The 20,468-nt window shown below is 35.0% G+C and overlaps 2 protein-coding genes across 2 annotated transcripts in view; both read right to left on the reverse strand.

Moving 5' to 3' along the window:
• LOC120418713 (uncharacterized) overlaps positions 1 to 20,468 on the reverse strand; it is a 406,326-nt gene that overhangs the window by 7,948 nt on the left and 377,910 nt on the right. The window lies entirely within an intron of this gene.
• LOC120418715 (uncharacterized) lies at positions 310 to 18,347 on the reverse strand. Its single transcript, XM_039581188.2, has 2 exons — positions 18,147 to 18,347; positions 310 to 1,409 (listed from the first exon to the last, which is right to left on the reverse strand). Exons 1-2 carry the CDS (start codon positions 18,157 to 18,159, stop codon positions 532 to 534), a joined length of 891 nt encoding a protein of 296 aa, XP_039437122.1. The 5' UTR covers positions 18,160 to 18,347; the 3' UTR covers positions 310 to 531.

Genomic DNA, 20,468 nt, shown 5'->3' on the forward strand with positions numbered 1-20,468 from the left:
AGGAAAATATGGAATTCCAATAATCCGCCCGCTACGACTGTTGATGCAAAACTGAATCTCCTGAATCCAGCTGTGTTGCTTTTATCAGCTCGCTGCATTGATATGTCATTGTTTGCAAAAAGAGCTTAACCCGCTTCTGAGCAGAGAAATTATCTTGATTTTCGCATTGCTGTCCCAATTCGCTCCATGTGTCCCGTTTTGTCTCGATACTAACCAAACTGAGATAAGTTGTAGGTTGAATGCAGAACAAGAAAATCTAAACAAGAAAGAACATTTGTGTATTTTTTTTTTAAATAGAAAAACAATTTATTGTGGTTCAAAAGCTGGTGTTTCTTTATTCCTACTAGTAAATTAATACATTCGTTAAACAACAATAAATATAAATGTGCAGGCATCATGTGGTTTCATGCTTTTTAGCGAGCTTAATTTTGTGTTTTTGCTCCATATCTGAGCTGTGCATTCCGCATTATACGGTCAAGAGATTCTCTGCTGACTTCATGTAGCTGCTCCAAAATGGCTTTACTTCCTTGCTTACTGGCTGACATAGATTTCATAATCGGCAAACGCCAACTCCTGGCCGCCGTATGGAATGTAGCAAACGCCGTGGGACTGCTGAACCTTGCCCACGGTCACCGTGCCCTCGTGGTTAACCCGTCCGATGAACAGCGGCTCGCCGTCCTCGGACTCTCCAGCAGGGATGGCATTCGGTGGAATTTCGCCACCACTGGTGTTCACGAACGTTCCGTTTCCGTCGCACAGAACTTCGTACTCCTGCTTCGGGTTCTCGACTCCACCCCAGGCGACATAAGCGCATCCGTGCGAGGCCACCAGCTTTCCAGGAATGATGGCACCCTCGTGCTGGGACCGTGCAATGTACATGTCTTCACCGTCGGCTCCTCCGACAACGGCGTTCGGAGGAACTTCTCCGTTGGCGGCCGGGACCCAACAGGCGGCACCTCCGCTGGACACAAGAGCAGCCGGAGCGGACGGAGCCGGTGCGTTCTGCTCGATGATCCACGAGCCGGACGCTCCCCAGCCGGTGCAAACTCCAAAGTAGTTGATCGGGAACGGCTCGGAGGTGTTCTCGTAGGACAGGAATGCCGCGGCGGCTCCTTCCATTCCAACGGTGATCACGTCATCCTGCCACTTGACCCAGAATCCACGGAACTCGCCCGCGTTCAGGATGTCGGGCGTGTCGACCTCGCAAACGTCCGGCTTGGTGCGGTTCTTGCGGATGACCGACTTGGTGTTCTTCCAGCCCCCGATGAAGATCTCCAGCATGGGGTCCGACTCGGCGGGACCGCTGGTCAGCGCCAGATGGGCATCGTTGTTGGCACGGACCTTGAAGTTGACCACGCCGTTCGTCGCCGGGTGGAACTGGTACTCCAGCTTGTCCTCGGTTTCGATTTCTGGAAAGGGAACGGAAATTTGGATTTCTTTTAGGTTTATGGTTTTTTTTAAATGTGTGTTATACTTTTTTAAGTTATTTAATATTAATACAAAATAATTTGTTTTATTCCCTGGGCTTTGTCATAATGAGTGTCATAGGTTTGATGCTTGTTTGGCAAAGAGTATGATTTGATTCGATGTGGAATTAAAATCGAAGTGTTCAGTATATTGCTGAAGCTTCCATTTTTACACATGGACACCACTTCATGCTGCGAGAACCCACTTTGGCGTAGTCTCAGGGCTTAATCGATGGCCGGTAAGCTGTCATCGAGACAAGGAGGTTCTCTGATAGTGGAAATATCACATTTGTACAATGAACCGCTACATATGTGATTTTCCCCTATCTTAATGTGGGTGTCAGGTTAGGATGCGGGTTTAAAAAAATAGTGATTGTAGAATTTAGGATTTTAACTATAAATATCAACTTTTTATACTTTGCCTTTAGTAATTTAGGGACAAAATTAGTAACAGTGAATTTAGTAATTCTATCAGAATCGGTGATTTTCATTCAAGTAGCATAAAAACCATTCTGATCTGTCAAAATTTCCGTAGAGTCTCGATCAATCAATAGTGAAATGATATCGGACTAAATTCGTTGATCTGTTGAACTAACGGTTGTCGGATTATGATTGTATCGACCATTGTTGCGAATCGAGGATCTACTGGAATTCTGACGAACAAATGGTCGTCTCTTTTTCAATTCACGACTTGTAAAATATCAACTGTTATTTTTTTTTGTTTTTTTTAAAAGAAGCCAGACAGGTTTTAAAAGAAACGTTTTTTTTTTGGTTAATAATTAAAATGTCGGGGATTTGAGATAAGAGTAGCTTTCGGATAGGTTGCTTTAAATCTTGTATTCAATTCAAGTTAGGTAGTTATCCGCAAATGAATATTTGGACTTATATGAATAATTGAACATTTTGGACTTATGAATAACACACAACTGTGCATTTATTCTAGAGTCAGATCCATACAGCGTCAGTGTTTATTTGGTCGAAGTGTACTAATTCATTGGCAGATCTGATTCTAGTTGTAATGTACGACAAGACTACTGACGGACGTGACAGGACGAGGGCCCAGTTTAGAGGTTTCGACATCAACGATGTGCGGCTGGATCACCCTCCCAAAAAAAAAAAAAAAATACAAAATAATTTGTTTTATTATAGAATCGGTTAAAACTCTTTTCCCTAAAACCCCGATGGTTCGACAATGTTTCTTGTCAAACCGTCGGGTTTCATTTTCAGTTTGACGCCATTTTTACACGGCGCTCAAGCACCCCAACCAAATGTTTGTTGTCTTGTCAATCTAACTAAAAACAAACTAAAAAATTTCAACCACCGGAGGATCTGATGGGGGCTCTTAAATCGTGTAGGGCACAAAACTTTTGTAAACAAGAGTGTATCCCTCTCACACCTTATGCAAACTATCATTCGAGTGAAAGGGATTCACTATTGTTTACAAAAGTTATGTGCCCTTTTGAAATGTTAAGCTCCAAATGTCAAAACCTCTTCCCCCTCACGATCCAGCCGCAGCTTTGTTGACAAACAAACGGAGCAGGTGACCGAAAGATGGTGGCATCGATCCAAACCTAAGGGTAATCTTAAGTCGTTTATGATGAAATATTTTAACAATAACTTCTTTTAAATTCACTTTGCAGGCCAAGTGCGAATGATTCTGATGATACCTCTTCAGTTGACGCTCAGGCGAGGAACATCCTGGAAGGAGCGTCACTGACTACGTCCGTAGTCCTGTTAGATCATTTCTTGATCAAGACAGTATAGCTCTGGTTCCTTGCAAGTGTCCTATTTTCTTACCTCCACGTTGGCTTGGTTTTCATGATGACCTAGCTGGTGGCCTGTGGAAACGGATCGTAAACCTTTGACCACCGCGGGTCAAAGTCGAGACGGCTAAAAGAAAGGGGCGCGACAATGTGGGAAAGGGATGTAATTTGTGATTGTAGACGGTATTGTTTTGATTCGCAGTATGTTGAGTCAACTGCTGTGGATGTACCTGAAACATCGCACAACGGGGTTTCTCTTCTCTTCATTCTCAGCTACCACCTATCTTCTGTTTATTTTGTTTCACTGATTTTCTAACGCGGCTTCTGTTTACTATCCTTTATTTGATTTCGATTTTATTTATTTGATTCTCTTATTTCTCAACGCTTTCCCACTCTATTTTACCAATTGATGCTGCTGTAACAAACTGTCTGTTTTTCCTTAATTTGGCAGCGATGTCAATTTTGTTTATCTTTATTTATCTTTTTGAATAATTTTTCATCTGCCCTATAAATTGCACTTAATACAATCTAAGCTTGTTTGTTACCTCTTTTTATTAACTATTGTTAATTTCATTATCTACTTAATAAATTACTATCTTTCTTTTACAATTGATTCTTCAAATAGTATATTTCTTTCACTGTCCATTGTTTTCAATCTTCACCAAACAAATGAGGTTCGAGCCCTTACTCAATTTTTGGAATGATCAAAGAGTTAACACAAATATTACTATTGTACTTTTGAAAAAAACTTTTATAAAATGCTTAGGACCAAAAATTGTAACAAAACACCGCGACAAAAGCAATAGCAACATATAAACACGACTCAACACTAGGAAAAATTTCAGGAGAAAACAAAACACAGTAAATAACAATTAGTTTTTGAATTCAAACTAAAAATAAAACAGTTTTTGCTTTAATGAAAGTTGATAGGCACACTTTAAACGGTTAGGCGCTTATACTTACATCAAACCCTACTTAATGTACCACCCCCGGCCGAGTTAAAATGCGTAACCGGAAAAGAAGGTGTGCATGCCTGGCACGAACACTCAAAGCGTGTTCTAGCGTGCTGCTCGTACTGACTCAGAGCAAGGGTGAGATGTAGGTGTAAGGGCAGTGCGTGTTCGTCGGGAACCTAGTGCATAAGATCGGTCAAGGCCCGTTCTTACACTGAAAATTGCGAATTGCGAATTGCGAATAACTTCTTTTAAATTCACTTTTTTTTTTCCTTGGACATGAGTAAGGACCTCGACGCCGTTAGCAATGTTGGCTTTAAAATAAAATTTCGTGATAATATCACTTCCCCCCAGCCAACATTTTTGCCATGCGAAGCGGGCCTCGACGCTGTGTCTAGGTTTAATTCCTAGCTAGGAGCCATCAGTGTCTTAAGAGGTGGTCCTAAGGCCGAGTAGGAGTTCATGAAGCAAATTAGTCGTCTCCCACCCCTTTTAAATTGAAAAATGAACTCTGAAACCAGCGCTTACTCACAACAGAAACAGAGGCCTCTTCTAGGCATTGTAGGATAGAATAGATTTTGAAATTTATTTTTAAAAAAATATTATTACGTAGCATTTTGATATGTCAAAATTTCCATAGAGTCTCGGTCAATCAATAGTGCGATGATATCGGACAAAATTCGTTAATCTGTTGAACTAACGGTTTTCGGATTATGGTTGTATCGACCATTGTTGCGAATCGAGGGTCTACTGGAGCCTTGACGATCAAATGGAGCCTAACATTTCAAAAGGGCGCATGGGTTTTGTGAACAGGAGTGTGTCTCCTTCACTCAAATGACAGTTAACATAAGGTATAATAGAGATGCACTCTTGTTTGCAAAGCTCTATGCCCTAATGAAATGAAAGGCATGAAATAGTCGTCTTAATTACTAGTGTTCAACTTATGAACTATTCATTTATGTTTATTGGTTTTTGGAAGCGGCAAGACTGGTTTAAAAACAAGATCCTTTACCTTATTTGGCGTTATAATAAAACATTCGGGGATTTGAGATTAAATTTACTTTCAGACAGTTTAGTTTAGGTTGTTGATTAAAGTTAGATAGTTTTCCGTAGATGAATAATTGGACTTAAATGATTAGTTGATTTGAACGAAGTGTAACATTTCATTGGCAGATCTGTTTCTAGTTGTAATGTACGACAAGACTATTGACGGACGTGACAGGTCGGCAGTTAGTTTTCATCTTTTTTTCTCTAGAATTTTTATTTCCTTTAAATTTGGAATACATCATAGGTTTCTTTTGTATAGATCTCCGATTAGTTACATTTTCTTATTTAATTAACTAATAATTTAATTTATTCCGGGCCTTCTTACTTTGAATCACAATTTCAGATTTTCTTTATTCAGTGTTAAACTTAGATTACCGTAACTGCTCAAGTCATCCAAGTTCTTACCACTCACACCAACACTAATTTTCTTTCACCTCCCCCCTCCCGATCCCCTATATCTTCCGGTGGTGTTCATTTGGTATGCAATACTAGTTCGGCCACTACCCTTTTTTCCACAAGAAACCGGACTTGGACTGACTTGAGGCCGCGTCCCCCACCTTGCTCCGTAAAACGAAAACGAAAAACGAACTTCTTTTAAATTCACTTTTTTCATCATTTGGGAATCGTTCGTGTCCACGACCGCTGACTGATACTATCAATTGAATCCACCTACTAGAGTTCTAAAGTTTTCTTTGAAAAGGTCCTATAAGCTATTGTGTTTCATACGTTTAAAAAAAACTCTCCGATGATGAATAATTTCAATTTGAATTGTGGTAATTCGAATTATTTATTACTAATTTGAACTAAAATGCACTCACGTGACAAAATTCAGCTGTCAGTCATTCAAATTACCTAATTTGGATTCGTTAATTCGAATGCAGTTAGTCGAGTCGGCGAATCGGATCTGTGTTACGAAGAGTTGATAAAAAAATGTGTGTTTTAAAAAATATCAACTATTAATTATATCCATATTTATAAATGTTATTCTCAGATTTATTTTATTTATTTTTTCAGGGCTTATGGACCTAAGGCTAGTAATAATTCGATGTGGGTAATTCTCCGCCAACTCACGTAGCAGTTGCACCGACCCCTCTTCGATTAGCATGAAACTTTGTCCTAAGGGGTAACTTTTGTCCCTGATCACGAAACGTTTTTTGATATCTCGTGACGGAGAGGCGGTACGAAGCCATCCATTTTTGAACATGCGAAAAAAGACCTGTATTTCAATAATTTGCAGCCTGAAACGGTGATGAGATGGAAATTTGGTGTCAGAGGAACTTTAATGTAAAATTGTACGCCCGATTTGAAGGCGTACTCAGAATTCCGAAAAAAAGAGTTATCGCAATTTTACGAAAAATAAGTTTTGAAAATGTTGGTCGTCGTTGATCATGGCCGTTCATGGTCACCCGCGACAGACACTGACAACGAAACAAAGAGAAACGTAACTTTTTCAAAACTTTTTTTTCGTAAAATCGCGATAAATCGTGATGTTTATAAGCAAACCCCTTATGTTTGTATATCAAAATTTTTGTATTTGTCTGCTCTACAATTTTGTAGAACATTATTACACTCTAAAAAATAACCCTGCAAAGTTTGAAAAAACATGAAATCGTTAAATGAAAAAATTGTTCTTAATGAAAAAATTACCCTTCTGGGTCAATGTAGATTTGAAAAGTGCATTAAATTTTCCTTAAAATGACATGTTCCAAAAAAATTACAGTCGAGTAACGGAAAATGGCAGAGTTTTCAAAACTTTTTTAGTATTTTTTTCGATGAAAAATACGTTTTTTCGGAATTCTGAGTACGCCATCAAATCTGGCGTCTAATTTTACATAAAAGTCCCTTTGACACAAAATTTCTATCTCATCACAGTTTCAGGCTGCAAATTATTGAAAAACACCTTTTTTTTCGCATGTTCAAAAATGGAAGGCGTCGTACCGCCCCTCCGTCACGAGATATCAAAAAACGAACCTCGGATTCGTGATCAGGGACAAAAGTTACCCCTTAGGACAAAGTTTCACGCAAATCGAAGAGGGGTCGGGGCAACTTTCCCCCGATTTCGTGTGAGTTGGTAGAGAATAACCCATGTATTATTTTTGCTTTAACTGCACAGTAAAAAAAACAAAACATGGTAATATTACATCTGGGAATCTTTTATGTCAGAAAAAATGTGTAATTTTGTCACCCCTAAAAATGTGTAAATTAACCGTTATTTCGTTGTAATGCCACTTTTTTACTCTAAATTGAGTTAATATTACATCATAAAAGAGGTAATTTTAAACTTTCCTAATTTACACATTTTTTTGCTGTGTAAATTTCTTTTCATGGTATTATTTTTCGAAACCTGTTCATTTTTGAATGGTTTTTGAAAGGAAGATACTCCAATGAGTAATGAGTTGAATATCTGACCATGTCTATTTTTTCTTAAGTAAAAGTAAAAATTGTAGATGTTTTCAATGATGGTTAGGCTTCCCAAACGTAAAACTTTGAATTGATAAACAATGAATGTTTCAATGTTTGTTCTCAATGCATCCAGCAAAAAAAAAAAAAAAAAAATGATTCTAGATTTGAAGATTCGTTTGGAAATTTAATTTTCGTGTTTTTTGCTGGTTCTCCCTTATAAAATTTGCTGAGGACTTCAATCAATCTCCACCGCGATAGCCATCCCACTCACATAACTTCATCAAGAGCAACAATTGTCTCGACACTAATTGCTTGTGTTCTCGTTTCATTCTGGACAAACACACACGTGTCAAACGTCCAAACGTCCCGTCCATCACCAGTGAATCACTCCAGCCAGTCGCATCTCCATCGCATGCCGATTCGATCTTGTCACACAGCATCATTAGCGTTTTTACTTGAGACTTGAGAAATGGCGATGCTTTCCGCCGGGAGAGGTGTGTCGACATCAGAGTCATGTGACTTTTGACGGTTTTTAAAATATTCAAATTTGGCAAATTCTGACGCTCGAACCGGTTCTGGCAACGAACATGTGACCGAAAATTCCAAACTTACCTATCAACCTAACCGCTGATTGCTGCTGTGAAGCTTCAGGGGCTCGCGAAGGTTCTACAAATGCTTGAGATCGATCCTCCGACGATTCGGAAGGACTTGGCTCGGCGGACGAGTTAGTTACATCGGGGGCTTGTTCCTCGTTGGGACGTTTCTTTTCCTTCACCCGACGATGAGGGGGGGCACCTGGATTGATGATGGAGAAGAATGTTGGGTGCGATTGGGTGTGCGGAATGACCCTGGGCTTGAACTTCCAATAAAGCTAATCAAACGCATTACGACAACGACTACGGAAAGGTTGGGGAGAGGCATGCAGAAGGTCTTACATTCAATAATTGCATGATTACATCAACCATTAAAAAAAGTATGAAACAACACATGATTGTTAGTAGCCGACACCGAAAACCAAAATCGGACCACCCTAACGAAAACGGTCAACTGCATTGCAACATTATCACCGCCCGACCGGGTGGGGAGGTCAGAAAATATATGAAGCGGTGCGATTTTTCAAAGACAACAGCGAAAAAAAAACACGAACTGGACAGAATCTGGGTTGTGGTGCAGAACGTCGTTTACGATGACGATGACGATGACGCTGGGTGAGTCAGACATTATTTTTAGACCAAATCGTAAGACAAGCTTGGACTGCCGCCATCAGGGTAGCCATGCATGAGGAAATGGAAAGGTGTATGAACAAGAAAGGTGGAACTAATAAAACAAGCTACTTAAATGGTGGGAAGGTTTTGGGGGGTTTAGTTGGGTTACCCTCTTCCCGAGCAGACGGAAATAACTTGGGAATAACATTTTTTGATATTAGAAAATATTAGGCCAATAACAGTTTTTGTTATTTATAACAAGATTTGTTATTCACCGTTATGATTTTTTTGTTATTGGATTGTTATTGTAATAACAATCTAATAACATTTTGAGTTATTTTTCGAGCAACTTTGTTATTCTTTTTTGTTATTTTAACAACTAATCCGATCATCCCAATAACAGTTGGAGTTATTTTTCCATAACAAAAAATGTTATTCCAAAGTTGTTTTGGCTTTCAACAAATATCAGACCAATAACAAATTTTGTTATGATAACATAAACTGTTATTAAACCCTTATGCAACAATGAATTTTTTAGGAAGATTCCATAACACTTTCTGTTATTTTAACAGAATTTTTTATTGAAATGGCATGAATTTTGTTATTACCGTCTGCCCGGGTTAGCTGCAATTGGGTCCTAAAATGAAGCTTAGATTGCTGATATTATTGTTTACAGCGATAAAGCTTATTTTTCTGAGAAAAATGACCCTTTGTACGACCACAAAGAGTTTAAAATGGATTTTTAGATCAATTTTGAAAAATTATCCTCGCGGTCCTTCTTGACTGAAAAGCTCATACATGACAGCTCGTTCCAAGGGGACCATAGTTGATCTATCGAAAAAATGTAGTCTTGACAATTTTTTTTTGCATTAAAATGAAAAAAAAAAGTGATCAAAAATTGGTTTTAATCGTGTTTTTTACCGTTGTACATAAAAATTGACATAGGGTTTTTAATATCCAATTGGCCCTAATTAAAAAAAAATTCTCTGATTTTTTTATCTTTTTTGAAAAAATATGATTTTAATGAGTCTAAAAGAATAGGACGAAATAATTTATCAAAATTTATTGATAAGCTAAAGGTTACCTCAAATGTTTTGTCCAGGTGATATCAGCTTGCATTGCAAAATTCAATGATGCAGTTGTACACTACAAATGGGTTGCCTGCCATTGGATGAGCTTTGCATATTCAATGAGGGCACGCAAAATAATTCGTGCTGAACTTTGTTTTTAGTTAATTGGGTACTAAAGCCCTATGCCAACTTTTATGTACAACGGTAAAAAACACGATTAAAAAACATTTCTGATCACTTTTTTTCATTTTAATGCAAATTTTTTTATTTACTAGACAACATTTTTTCGATGGATCAGCTATGGTCCCCTTGGAACGACCTGTCAAGTAGGAGCTTTTCTGTCAAGAAGGACCGCGAGGTTAATTTTTCAAAATTGATTTAAAAATCCATTTTAAGCTCTTTATGGTCGTACAAAGGGTCATTGTACTCAGAAAAATAAGCTTTATCGCTGTGAACAATAATATCAGCAATCTAAGTTTCTTTTTAGGACCCAATTTAAAAGAATTGTTCAAAGTATAAATTTAGGAGTAAACATGTTTTATGTCGCCTTAAAAAGGCATGAGACAAACAAAAAAAAACAACAGTTGCAATGGTCACACCATAACTAGCTTGAATTTGCAATAAACTTTATATTTTAACGTTTACGTCATTGTCTATGAATGCACGTGCTGAGGCTGACAACCACGCGGAATGAATGAAGTGAATAATTTGTGCCCCTGCTAGCCTTACACCTACACATCACCTGTCTATCAGTTGCATCTGAGCTTACATGGCTGGACAATGCATCAACGATGTTCTGAACATTTTAGTTGTATTGGCTTATATGCTTTACAGAATGTTTTAATTTGATTTTAATTTTGAAATTCAACCAAAAATATAAACATTGAAATAAAAAGCCAAAGTCTCTACTTTTGAATGAAAAAAGTATTTTAAAATGCAAATCACACTAAGTTTGTCTTTGACCACCTTTAATAACTCGTTTTATTGTTGATGTAAGCTAATTTACTTTACTACACTGAAAAAAATATTTTGTTTTCAGGAACGAGGAACGAGCATTTCAGGAACGAGCTAATATCTGTGAGCCCATACTTCCAAGTGAAATGCTGGCAAAGGCAAACTTGTAGGAAATCGGACGAACTTTCCACGGAAAATATTTTCGAGACTGAAAAACCAAGTCTCTCCCATAGAAATTGCCCAAAAATTGCCAAAAACCTCAATTTTTTTCAACATTAACTGTAAATGTAACTTCACAAGGATGGTGACGTTTAGAGCAACTAAATGTGTTTATATCATCTTAGGCTATTTTTCTTCTTTCAGTGTATTTTTTTCTCAGAAAGCACATCCATCCTATAGGTTTGTCTTTGACCACTTTTTGATAAGATGCAACGGCTACGAGTTACAGCAATATTTACATTACGTAATACAAAAAAAACTTAACACTTACGCCCTTCTCAAATGTTATAATCGATTGCAACTGGCTCCATATACACTAAAATGGCTTATGTAAGCATAGGATAACATGTCTACAAAGTTTCAAGTTACAAGTTACAAGTTATTTGACATGGAATTACTCAATCATTAGTTTTCAAAAAATGTAAGATTTGACGAAAACGAAATTTCAGCAAACTAAAAAATAGTGGTACTTTACATCGAAAATTTACATAAAAAAATGTTTTTTTTTGAATAAACACAAACATCCTCAACATGATTCTTAACACAGGGTAATCCTTTGTAAATTGACGACAAATTGGCGACAAAAACTTTAAGAAGTATTTGTACCAGCCTAAGTGAAAACATTTTAAAGTGAACACAATTTTTCGATATGCCGAAATTGCACACTTTTTTTCTCTCTGGAAACATGGTTTTAAATTTGTTCATACTATTTTTGTATAAAACGTGTTCACAATTTAAATTGCATGGAGACCTAATATAAAATACAGTCCAGACTCGATTATCCGAAATTGAGTACCAGCTGTCGAGCAGTTTTTTTTGACAGTCTCTCCATAAGAAATTGAAATATATTGTAGAAAAAAAAAAGCAAAAACTGCTCTACGGCGGGTTCTCCATTGCGATTATCCGAACGTCAAATTTGAGTTGTGCGATCCAAATTTAGTCAAATTCGAGTGGTTGGTTGCCATTTACATTGCCAAATGAATTTTCTCTGTATTTCATCATCGTCTTTTTGGCCGCCATCTTGGATTAAAAATTTCCGGATCACCAGCATTTTTTTTTAATTCGTTTGGGCTTGGACTAGACTGCATTCGAAAACCGGTTTATTAAAAAAAAAAATAATTTTGAAGTATCAAATTGTCTACATTTTACTCTAGTGTACATTGGTCGTGGAAAATAAAGTTCTCTTAATTGTTTATTCAAGTTAAGTAACATTTTATTTTATTTGCAGCGATGATGTGATCAATATTATTGACTCCGTCATGGAAAAATATTGTTAAGATCATACAATAATTTCAGGCTATTTTTGACTAGCTTAAGCCAATTTATTAAATTTAAAAAAATCCCGTACTTTCCTTTAAAAAAAAACTTAAATTTTATGTTTGCTCTTTTCTACGTATAATTATTGTATTATGTGAATTATGTCTAAATAAAATTCGTTTTTTTGTACATAAAACTTAAAGTGATGTGAGACAATGATGCGTACAACAGTTAAATATGGGTGTCAAGCAAAACGTGATTTGGTAAAAATTTTGAGTATTTTTTTGAAAGGTTCAATAATCGATTTTTTTTTGCCGTTTGGGTGTTTTCGAAACCGACTCAGGCCAGGGGTATTCAAAAACACCCAAGTTTCCACAAATCATCGATTTTTACACACTTTTTTTTTAAATAAATAGTTTTTTTTAAATAAAATATCCGAAGACAAATCTGGAACAGATATTCAAAATGTTATTGTTTTGAACATGAAATACCTTTTTATTACGAACAACCTTGTATCAAACAAAATATTGCTCGAATTATGCTTATAGCTTTCACTAAATAGATTTTTTTAAATAAACATATTTTATAAGTTTTGCACGAATTTTGTTTTGTTTTTTCACCCAAATTTCCACAAAATCAGGGTGGCCACCTCGGGAAAAAACCGGGAAAACCGGGAAAAACCCGGGAATTTATTCCACCGGGAAAAAACCGGGAAAAACTCGGGAATTCGACTAACAAACCGGGAAAATATTTTAAGTTTAGTTAAAATTCGAAAAATTCCTCTTAAATGACTTCAACGTTTATTTTTCTCCATTAGAATATTATTAAATGAAGAATTCGGGAAAATAATATTTGAATTTGTGTAATAGACTCAAGCTAGGGAAAATTCTCGTATGTTTGGCAGGTTAAGCACTCGCTCCTAACTCCATCCAATTTGCTGATTTTCACTATTTAAACAACTAATTTTGCAAAACTTTTGGTAGAAACTTGCTTGCTCACTTCTTATTGAGCTATTTATCACTCGAGTTCAGTTGAAAACGCTTTTAATTAGCTTTAATTGAATTGAGTATTCCATGATATATTTCTTTGTCATTCTTACGGATTTAACCCTTCAACAATATGATTGTAAAAAGAGTCAAAATCCTTTTTTATTTTTTTTTTGTAGACAGTAACTTCAGGGAATAAATAACCAATAGTTCCCATAATTTCGAAGATACTAAAATTTGCGTACCGAAAATCGTGGTGCAAAAAGCTTAGCTTGTGTGCGCCGTTAAAAATAAGAATACAGTTCAGACCCGATTTTCCTGGGGAAAAAAATATAAATATTGAAATAAAAAGCCACAGTTTCAACATTTGCATGGAGATTGTGTTTTAAAATGCATTTTACACTAGTTCAGTTGTTTTGCAATCATTAGTTTTCAAATAATGTAAAATTTGACGAAAACAAAAATTTTAACGAAATGATGAAAATAATGAAAATCGAAAATTTTCAAAAATTCAAATGATTTTTAAATCAACCCAAACATGCTAAAAATGATTCTGAACGCAGGTGAATGGATCTAAAATTGATTTCAGTTGATTCCACTTAAATTTTCATTATAATTTTGAAGTTTATTGAAAATAATGTTTTGCTCCCTGATTTTTCGGGCCAATTTTGAAGGGGGGAGACAAAAACTTTAAATAAAATTCGTACCAGCCTAAACTATTTTAAAAGATTTAGAATTATGAAATCAAAGATGGCGGTCAAAATGGCTGAAATGAAATATTGAAAAAATGCATTTTTAAATTTAATAGGCAATCAACCACTCAACAGTGACTAAAATTAAGTCGCTGAACTTGAATTTGATTTTAAAAGTAAGAAAATAAAAAAATACGAATTGTTTTTTATTGTTCAATTTGGTGGAATTTCAAAAATCTGTTTTCAGTAGTATTTTATAAGATGATTTTTGGCTTTCTCAGTTAAACAAATTATTAAGGACAAATTGCTATGAAACTTTGTGCTTGTGTTTTTAAATCAGATTTGAGTACTTTTGTATAATTTTAAAATGTCGGAAATATTTGGTATTTAAGATATTTTTATATAGTTGGGAATCTTTCTACAGTTAAATGCCTATCAAATTATCTTCAAATTCAGAACATTTGAAAAAATATCTTTATTTTAAAATTTATTTTAAAATTATAATTTAAATTTTAAATAAATTTTTCAGATGTTTTAAAATTACAATATTTTCAGAGTTCAACTGCATAGTAGTCATTTCAATACAAACATTTTTATTCAAACACAAAAAATGAGTTTTTGTTGGGTTTTATTTAATTCTCATCTGAAAATTCTGTAAAAAAAAAATTACTGAATTTTGACTGTTGTGTTGTTCAGAAAATCGCAGCACGGCAATTGATTTTTACCATTCTGTGTTACTCAAAAATTTAAAAACATCCAAACATGTTTATTTTTTCTTTTTCTTCAATAAATTTGGCACGGCTCACACAAAGGATGTATCGAGAATTATGTTTATGTTTGCGCGATCTGCGAGTCACGATGAGGGGTTGAAGTACAGGCTAGAGTACAGGCCAACTCAGATGGGTTTTTTTGACAGTTACATTTTTTCTAGAAATCATCTCATCGGTACCTAAATCCTTGCCGAAGATACTAAATCGATCAGCAAAAAATGTTTTAAGTAATCGATTGTTTAAACATATGGCACTTTTTCTTTGGAAGAATCATTCTTCTTGAATTTACTAAAGCTTTTTACTTATACTCATACTAAACATTGTAAATGCTATTTCCTATTTTCCAGTAATAATTTACGTTATTCATAAATTTAATACAATACGATTTTTTATTGATTTTAAGTTAAGAAAAATTGCGGAGCATGGAGATGAAAAATCACAAGCATTATGGAAATTAAGGATTTGGACTAAATACTTTTAATAACGGATTCTTACTTTTTGTACTCAATTTGAAAGCTTTCTTGAGAAATAAAATTATTGAACCAAATGTATGCGTTCAAAAAGTATTTTGATACTAACGTCAGTCTATAAAAAAAAACAAGATGGCTCTCGTCACAAATAAACAATCAATTACAATTACAAAGATGTAATTTGATTTAAAACTATATGGAAAAAATCCTTCTGGCCTCGGGAGAAAACCGGGAAAAAACCGGGAAATTGAAAATCCAAATCCGGTGGCCACCCTGAAAATATAAAATATTCAAAAACTTTGACTGACATTCAAAATGTTATTGTTTTGTGCCTGACATATTTTTTTTTGATTATGGATTTAACATAATAGATTTTTTGAATTTTTCTTGGTTATTTTTCAATAAGTTTTCGTAATTTTTAGCCAAAAAGCTTTCCGCTGACATAAATTTAAGAATTTCTTTATAGCATTATTATTGGGCCATGGACCTAACAAGTATGGAAAAAAATGGTAAAAAAAATCAGTTAGTATGACTTATTTTTTTATATATAAATATAAAAAATTTCGACGGTTTTGTTCGAACGCGAGCCAGTTCAGCTAAAAAGCAAACCAGCTAAAAACGTCAACAAACAAAAAAGGCAGAACGAAGTTTGTCGGGTAAGGCTTGTTTTTTTTTTATAAATATTATGATCAAATATGTTTTTTTTAATCTTGACATTTTATATTTGTACCTTTTTCTCTCATCAATGCCATCTTTATTTAAACATTTTGTTTTGAATTTTTAATCCAAAGAATTTGAAAAATATAGTTTTTAGCAACTGTTTAAAAAGCTTACAATTTTCTTACTCTGTTACAATTTATAAAACAAATCTTTAAAATTTATTTTATTTCTATTTTAACATAACGAGTGCTAATAAGACAGTACTGCAACAACAGGTCAACTAGTGCAAATATGTTAATTGCTCCAGTTAGTTTAGCAGATCGTGCTTATATGTTAGAAAAAACTTCTGTGATTGAAGAGGAAGTGATTAATTAGCAAAGTATGCTGTTCAAAGGGTTTTTCAAAAGAAAGAAAAAGAAAATAAATTTTAACAGAATTACGTGATTTCAATAGACAAAAGACGCGACAAAAGAAATAGCAACAGATAAACAGACTCAACAATAGGGAAGATTTCAGGAGAAAACAATACACAGTAAATAACAATAAGTTTTTGAATTCAAACTAAAAATAAAACAGTTTTTGCTTTAATGAAAGTTGATAGGCACACTATAAATGGTTAGGCGCTTATACTTACATCAAACCCTACGTAATGTACCACCCCCGGCCGAGTTAAAATGCGTAACCGGAAAAGAAGGTGTGCATGCCTGGCACGAACACTCAAAGCGTGTTCTAGCGTGCTGCTCGTACTGACTCAAAGCAAGGGTGAGATGTAGGTGTAAGGGCAGTGCGTGTTCGTCGGGAACCTAGTGCATAAGATCGGTCAAGGCCCGTTCTTACACTGAAAATTGCGAATTGCGAATTGCGAATTACGTGATTTCAATAGAATTGAAAGAATTTCAAACACAGCTTCTGAACAAATAAACAAATTAACGTCAAGCATTTATATTTTTCCTCAAATATTGATCTGCTCTCTCAACCGCAGCATCCAAATCTGCCCAAACTTCCTCTCCCAGCGCAGATTAATGTTGTTATTTGTTCACCAAATCAACGCTTGAAAAAATCGCAACACAGCCAATGATAGTGATGATGTCATGCCTCAAGCAGCAGCAGCAGTTTGCAACTCTCTCTATAGCTAAGTCTATAAGCTAAGCGGCAAAGATCGGTGGGATGATACATGAGACGTGTCACCTCGGCGTCATTGGAAGGTACCCCGCTACTAGTGGTTACATTGCGGAGTGGCGAGTACTAGGGGAAACGAGGTCGACTTCTTATTAACATTCATGTGCCAATGATTGTGTTGTTGTCGATTTAGTTAAGGAACTTTACTCGACTCTTCTTGGTTCAGTAGAATCTTCATTACATCGTGTTTTGTATTGATTTTTACGCTGACCCCAAAAAGTGAATCACGAAATTGTCGCTTTCCAAGAAGCGGAGGCAATTCTGCCGAGAACTCGACAAATTGGTTCAGGAAATTTAAATTATTTTTAGCTTCATTTTCCTCGCCCAACCCGGGCAGACGGTAATAACAAAATTCATGCCATTTCAATAACAAATACTGTTAAAATAACAGAAAGTGTTATGGAATCTTCTTGAAAAATCCATTTTTGTATAAGGATTTAATAACAGTTTATGTTATCATAACAAAATTTGTTATTAGTCTGATATTGGTTGAACGCCAAAACAACTCGAGAATAACATTTTTTGTTATGGAAGAATAACTCCAACTGTTATTGGGATGATCGGATTAGTTGTTAAAATAACAAAAAATAATAACAAAGATTTATTCGAAGAATAACTAAAACTGTTATTAGTCTGTTATTACAATAACAATCCAATAACAAAAAAATCATAACAACGAATAACAAATCTTGTTATAAATAACATAAAATGTTATTGACCCAGTATTTTCAAATATCAAAAAATGTTATTCCCACGTTATTTTCGTCTGCTCGGGACAATTCTTTAGCTTTTTCCTCGAATTCTGGGTGAACTTGTTTGGTTTTTCACTTCTCGGTATATCTTCGATTTTTCACGACCGGCAAACGTCCCGGCAATTTCGCCTCTCTTTCTTCACACATGACGTGTTCCACATTAGAAAGCATCGAACTTTTTGGCAAAAGGTGCAGTAAAACGACGCCCGAAAAAGTAACGGTAATTTTAAGATACTTTGTAAACCAAATAGGAAAGAAGTAAAAAAAAAAACACCAACAGCAAAAACTAATTACACTTACCAATATTGCTCATTTTTCGTGGTTTTTAACTGCCTCTTGTTTCGGTTCACAAACTTCTCGAATGTAGTCTGATGACTGCACTTTTGTATTGTTGTTGTTCTGCTGCGGATTTCCGAAATGCGAAAGGGTTTGAACGACAGTTGCTGTTTTTTTTTGATCCAAACTCGCCGGCGGTTAAATTAAGACTAGAAACATTCCGATGGGTACGACTTCGTTATAAAGAGAGAGAAAATGTATGGCGATGAGATGCGAACGTGAGCATTTGAGTTCGTTAGGTTGAAACAATTTGAGAGCGGAGCATGGTGGGGACTTGGTCTTTAAATTGTTTAAAATACTGTTATTTGAAAATATCTTAAAAGCTTTTAAGCGGCCAACATTTTGGTATCGGAGACTTTGTTTCTGAGAATTTAAGCAAAACTGTAACTGATAACTGTAATTTTCTATGATGCATTTTGCCATGTTTTTTTTTTCAATATTGCAAAAAAAAAAATTAAATTGAAATAACAAGCACGAAAAAAATATTGGGATGATCGAGTCTGGACTGTATCGTTAAAATTTAACCGATATTCGAAAGTATAGCTCAATACTGTTCATTTTACTACCGATTTTCTATATTTTTTTGTTAATTTTGAGAGATGGATTACTGAACAAAATTTTATCGATTTTCAATATAGTTTATACTCGATTATCCAAAGCCTCGATTATCCTAAGTTCGATAATCCAAAGTTCTAAGAAACTTCGGCTAATCGAATCACTGAAAAACATGTTACATAACCAAATTAATATTATCAATATTCCGCAACCGCCATCTTCACTATGAATTTGGAGTATTTTTTGGTGATATTTTAAACGACTAAATTTTTTTTTTGTGATTTGGTTATCCCAAGCGATTTTTTTTTTCGCAGACTGTGCATTTTAATTGTTCTATTTGGCTGATTTTTTGGTTAATTTTTAAATAATTGTTTTCACTATAAAACAATTTCACAAAATTCTTTTTTTTTATTTTTGTTTTTCATTTTTGATGAGTTTATAGTTAAAAAACCCGCAAATTTTGAGCCATAGAAAAAAACGGCAAAATATTAAAATCTACCCCTTTTTTAGGACTGCAGTTTTTAATTTACCGTTGAAAAGTTTTCAAAGAATTTTTTATTAAGTCCAGGGTGTAACATCAAAATCGAGTTTCCAGCACTGCAATTTTTCTGTTCGTTTTGGGGTCCTAAACAACTCCACAAAATTTGGGAACGATTGTTTTAGTCCTCACTTTGGGCAAACTTCCGGTTTTAATATACAGTTCAGATTCGATTATCCGAAGCCTCGATCATCCGAAGTTTCAATTATTCGAAGTTTCGATTATCCGAAGTTCGATTCTCCGAAGGTTTGTATGGGACTTCAGATAATCGAATCAAGATTAAAAAAAAGATTCCCAGCTTTAAACATTAAATTCGAGTTCTGTGACCCCATTTAAGTCAAATTAGAGTTGTTGATTGCTTTTTCGCATATCAAATACATTTTCTTAGTATTCAACGATGTCATTTTGACCGCCATCTTGGGTTCAAATATTCTAAATCACTTTTGGGGAGTTGTTCAAGACTTGGGAACTGAATAAATGCTGTGTTCACTAAATTTTGACAACTTTATTTTTTTTCCATACAACCATATTACACCCTAATGGCCACTCGAAGTTTGATTTTACCTAAAAATAATTTGATGCAAAAATGACTTTTTTAAATTGCTATAAACTTTTAAGGATTGAGTTTTACCGCTTTCGTATGTTGGACAAAGTTGTAGAGCATTACATTTTCAATGAGAATATCACTTTTGGGAATATTTGAATGGAAATATTGCAACCTGCTAGAGGGTCCAGTTTCCCGTCCAGGGAAAAAATCCCGAGAACTCCCGGGATTTCCCGGAAAAAAATAATTCCCGTTTCCCGTTGTAAATTTTCCGGGAATTCCCGAATAAAAGCTAAAGTATACATTTTCACCTTTTTGTACCAATTTTTTGAAATTATACAAAAATAATAATTAGAGAACCTGATTTGATTTTATCCATTTCAATCTACTTTTCATTTTTAACTAATCTGCTTGTCTGAAAATTTCATGTCAAGGTTTAATTCAGATAATATTTATTTCTGAAGCATTAACAACTAGGAATATTGTTTGCTTACACGTTGGGCAACAAAAATTACGCTATTATGGAATGAATAGAAACTATTCTATTTCGACAACCTATTTTAACGATTTTTTATGTTATATCATATCATCTTCCGGCCATGATCAAAATTGAAATTTGTTCAACATTTTTGTTTAATTTTTCCCAAAT

The sequence above is a fragment of the Culex pipiens genome, chromosome 2 (genome assembly GCF_016801865.2).
Source record: "Culex pipiens pallens isolate TS chromosome 2, TS_CPP_V2, whole genome shotgun sequence".
Taxonomy (NCBI): Eukaryota; Metazoa; Arthropoda; class Insecta; order Diptera; family Culicidae; genus Culex; species Culex pipiens.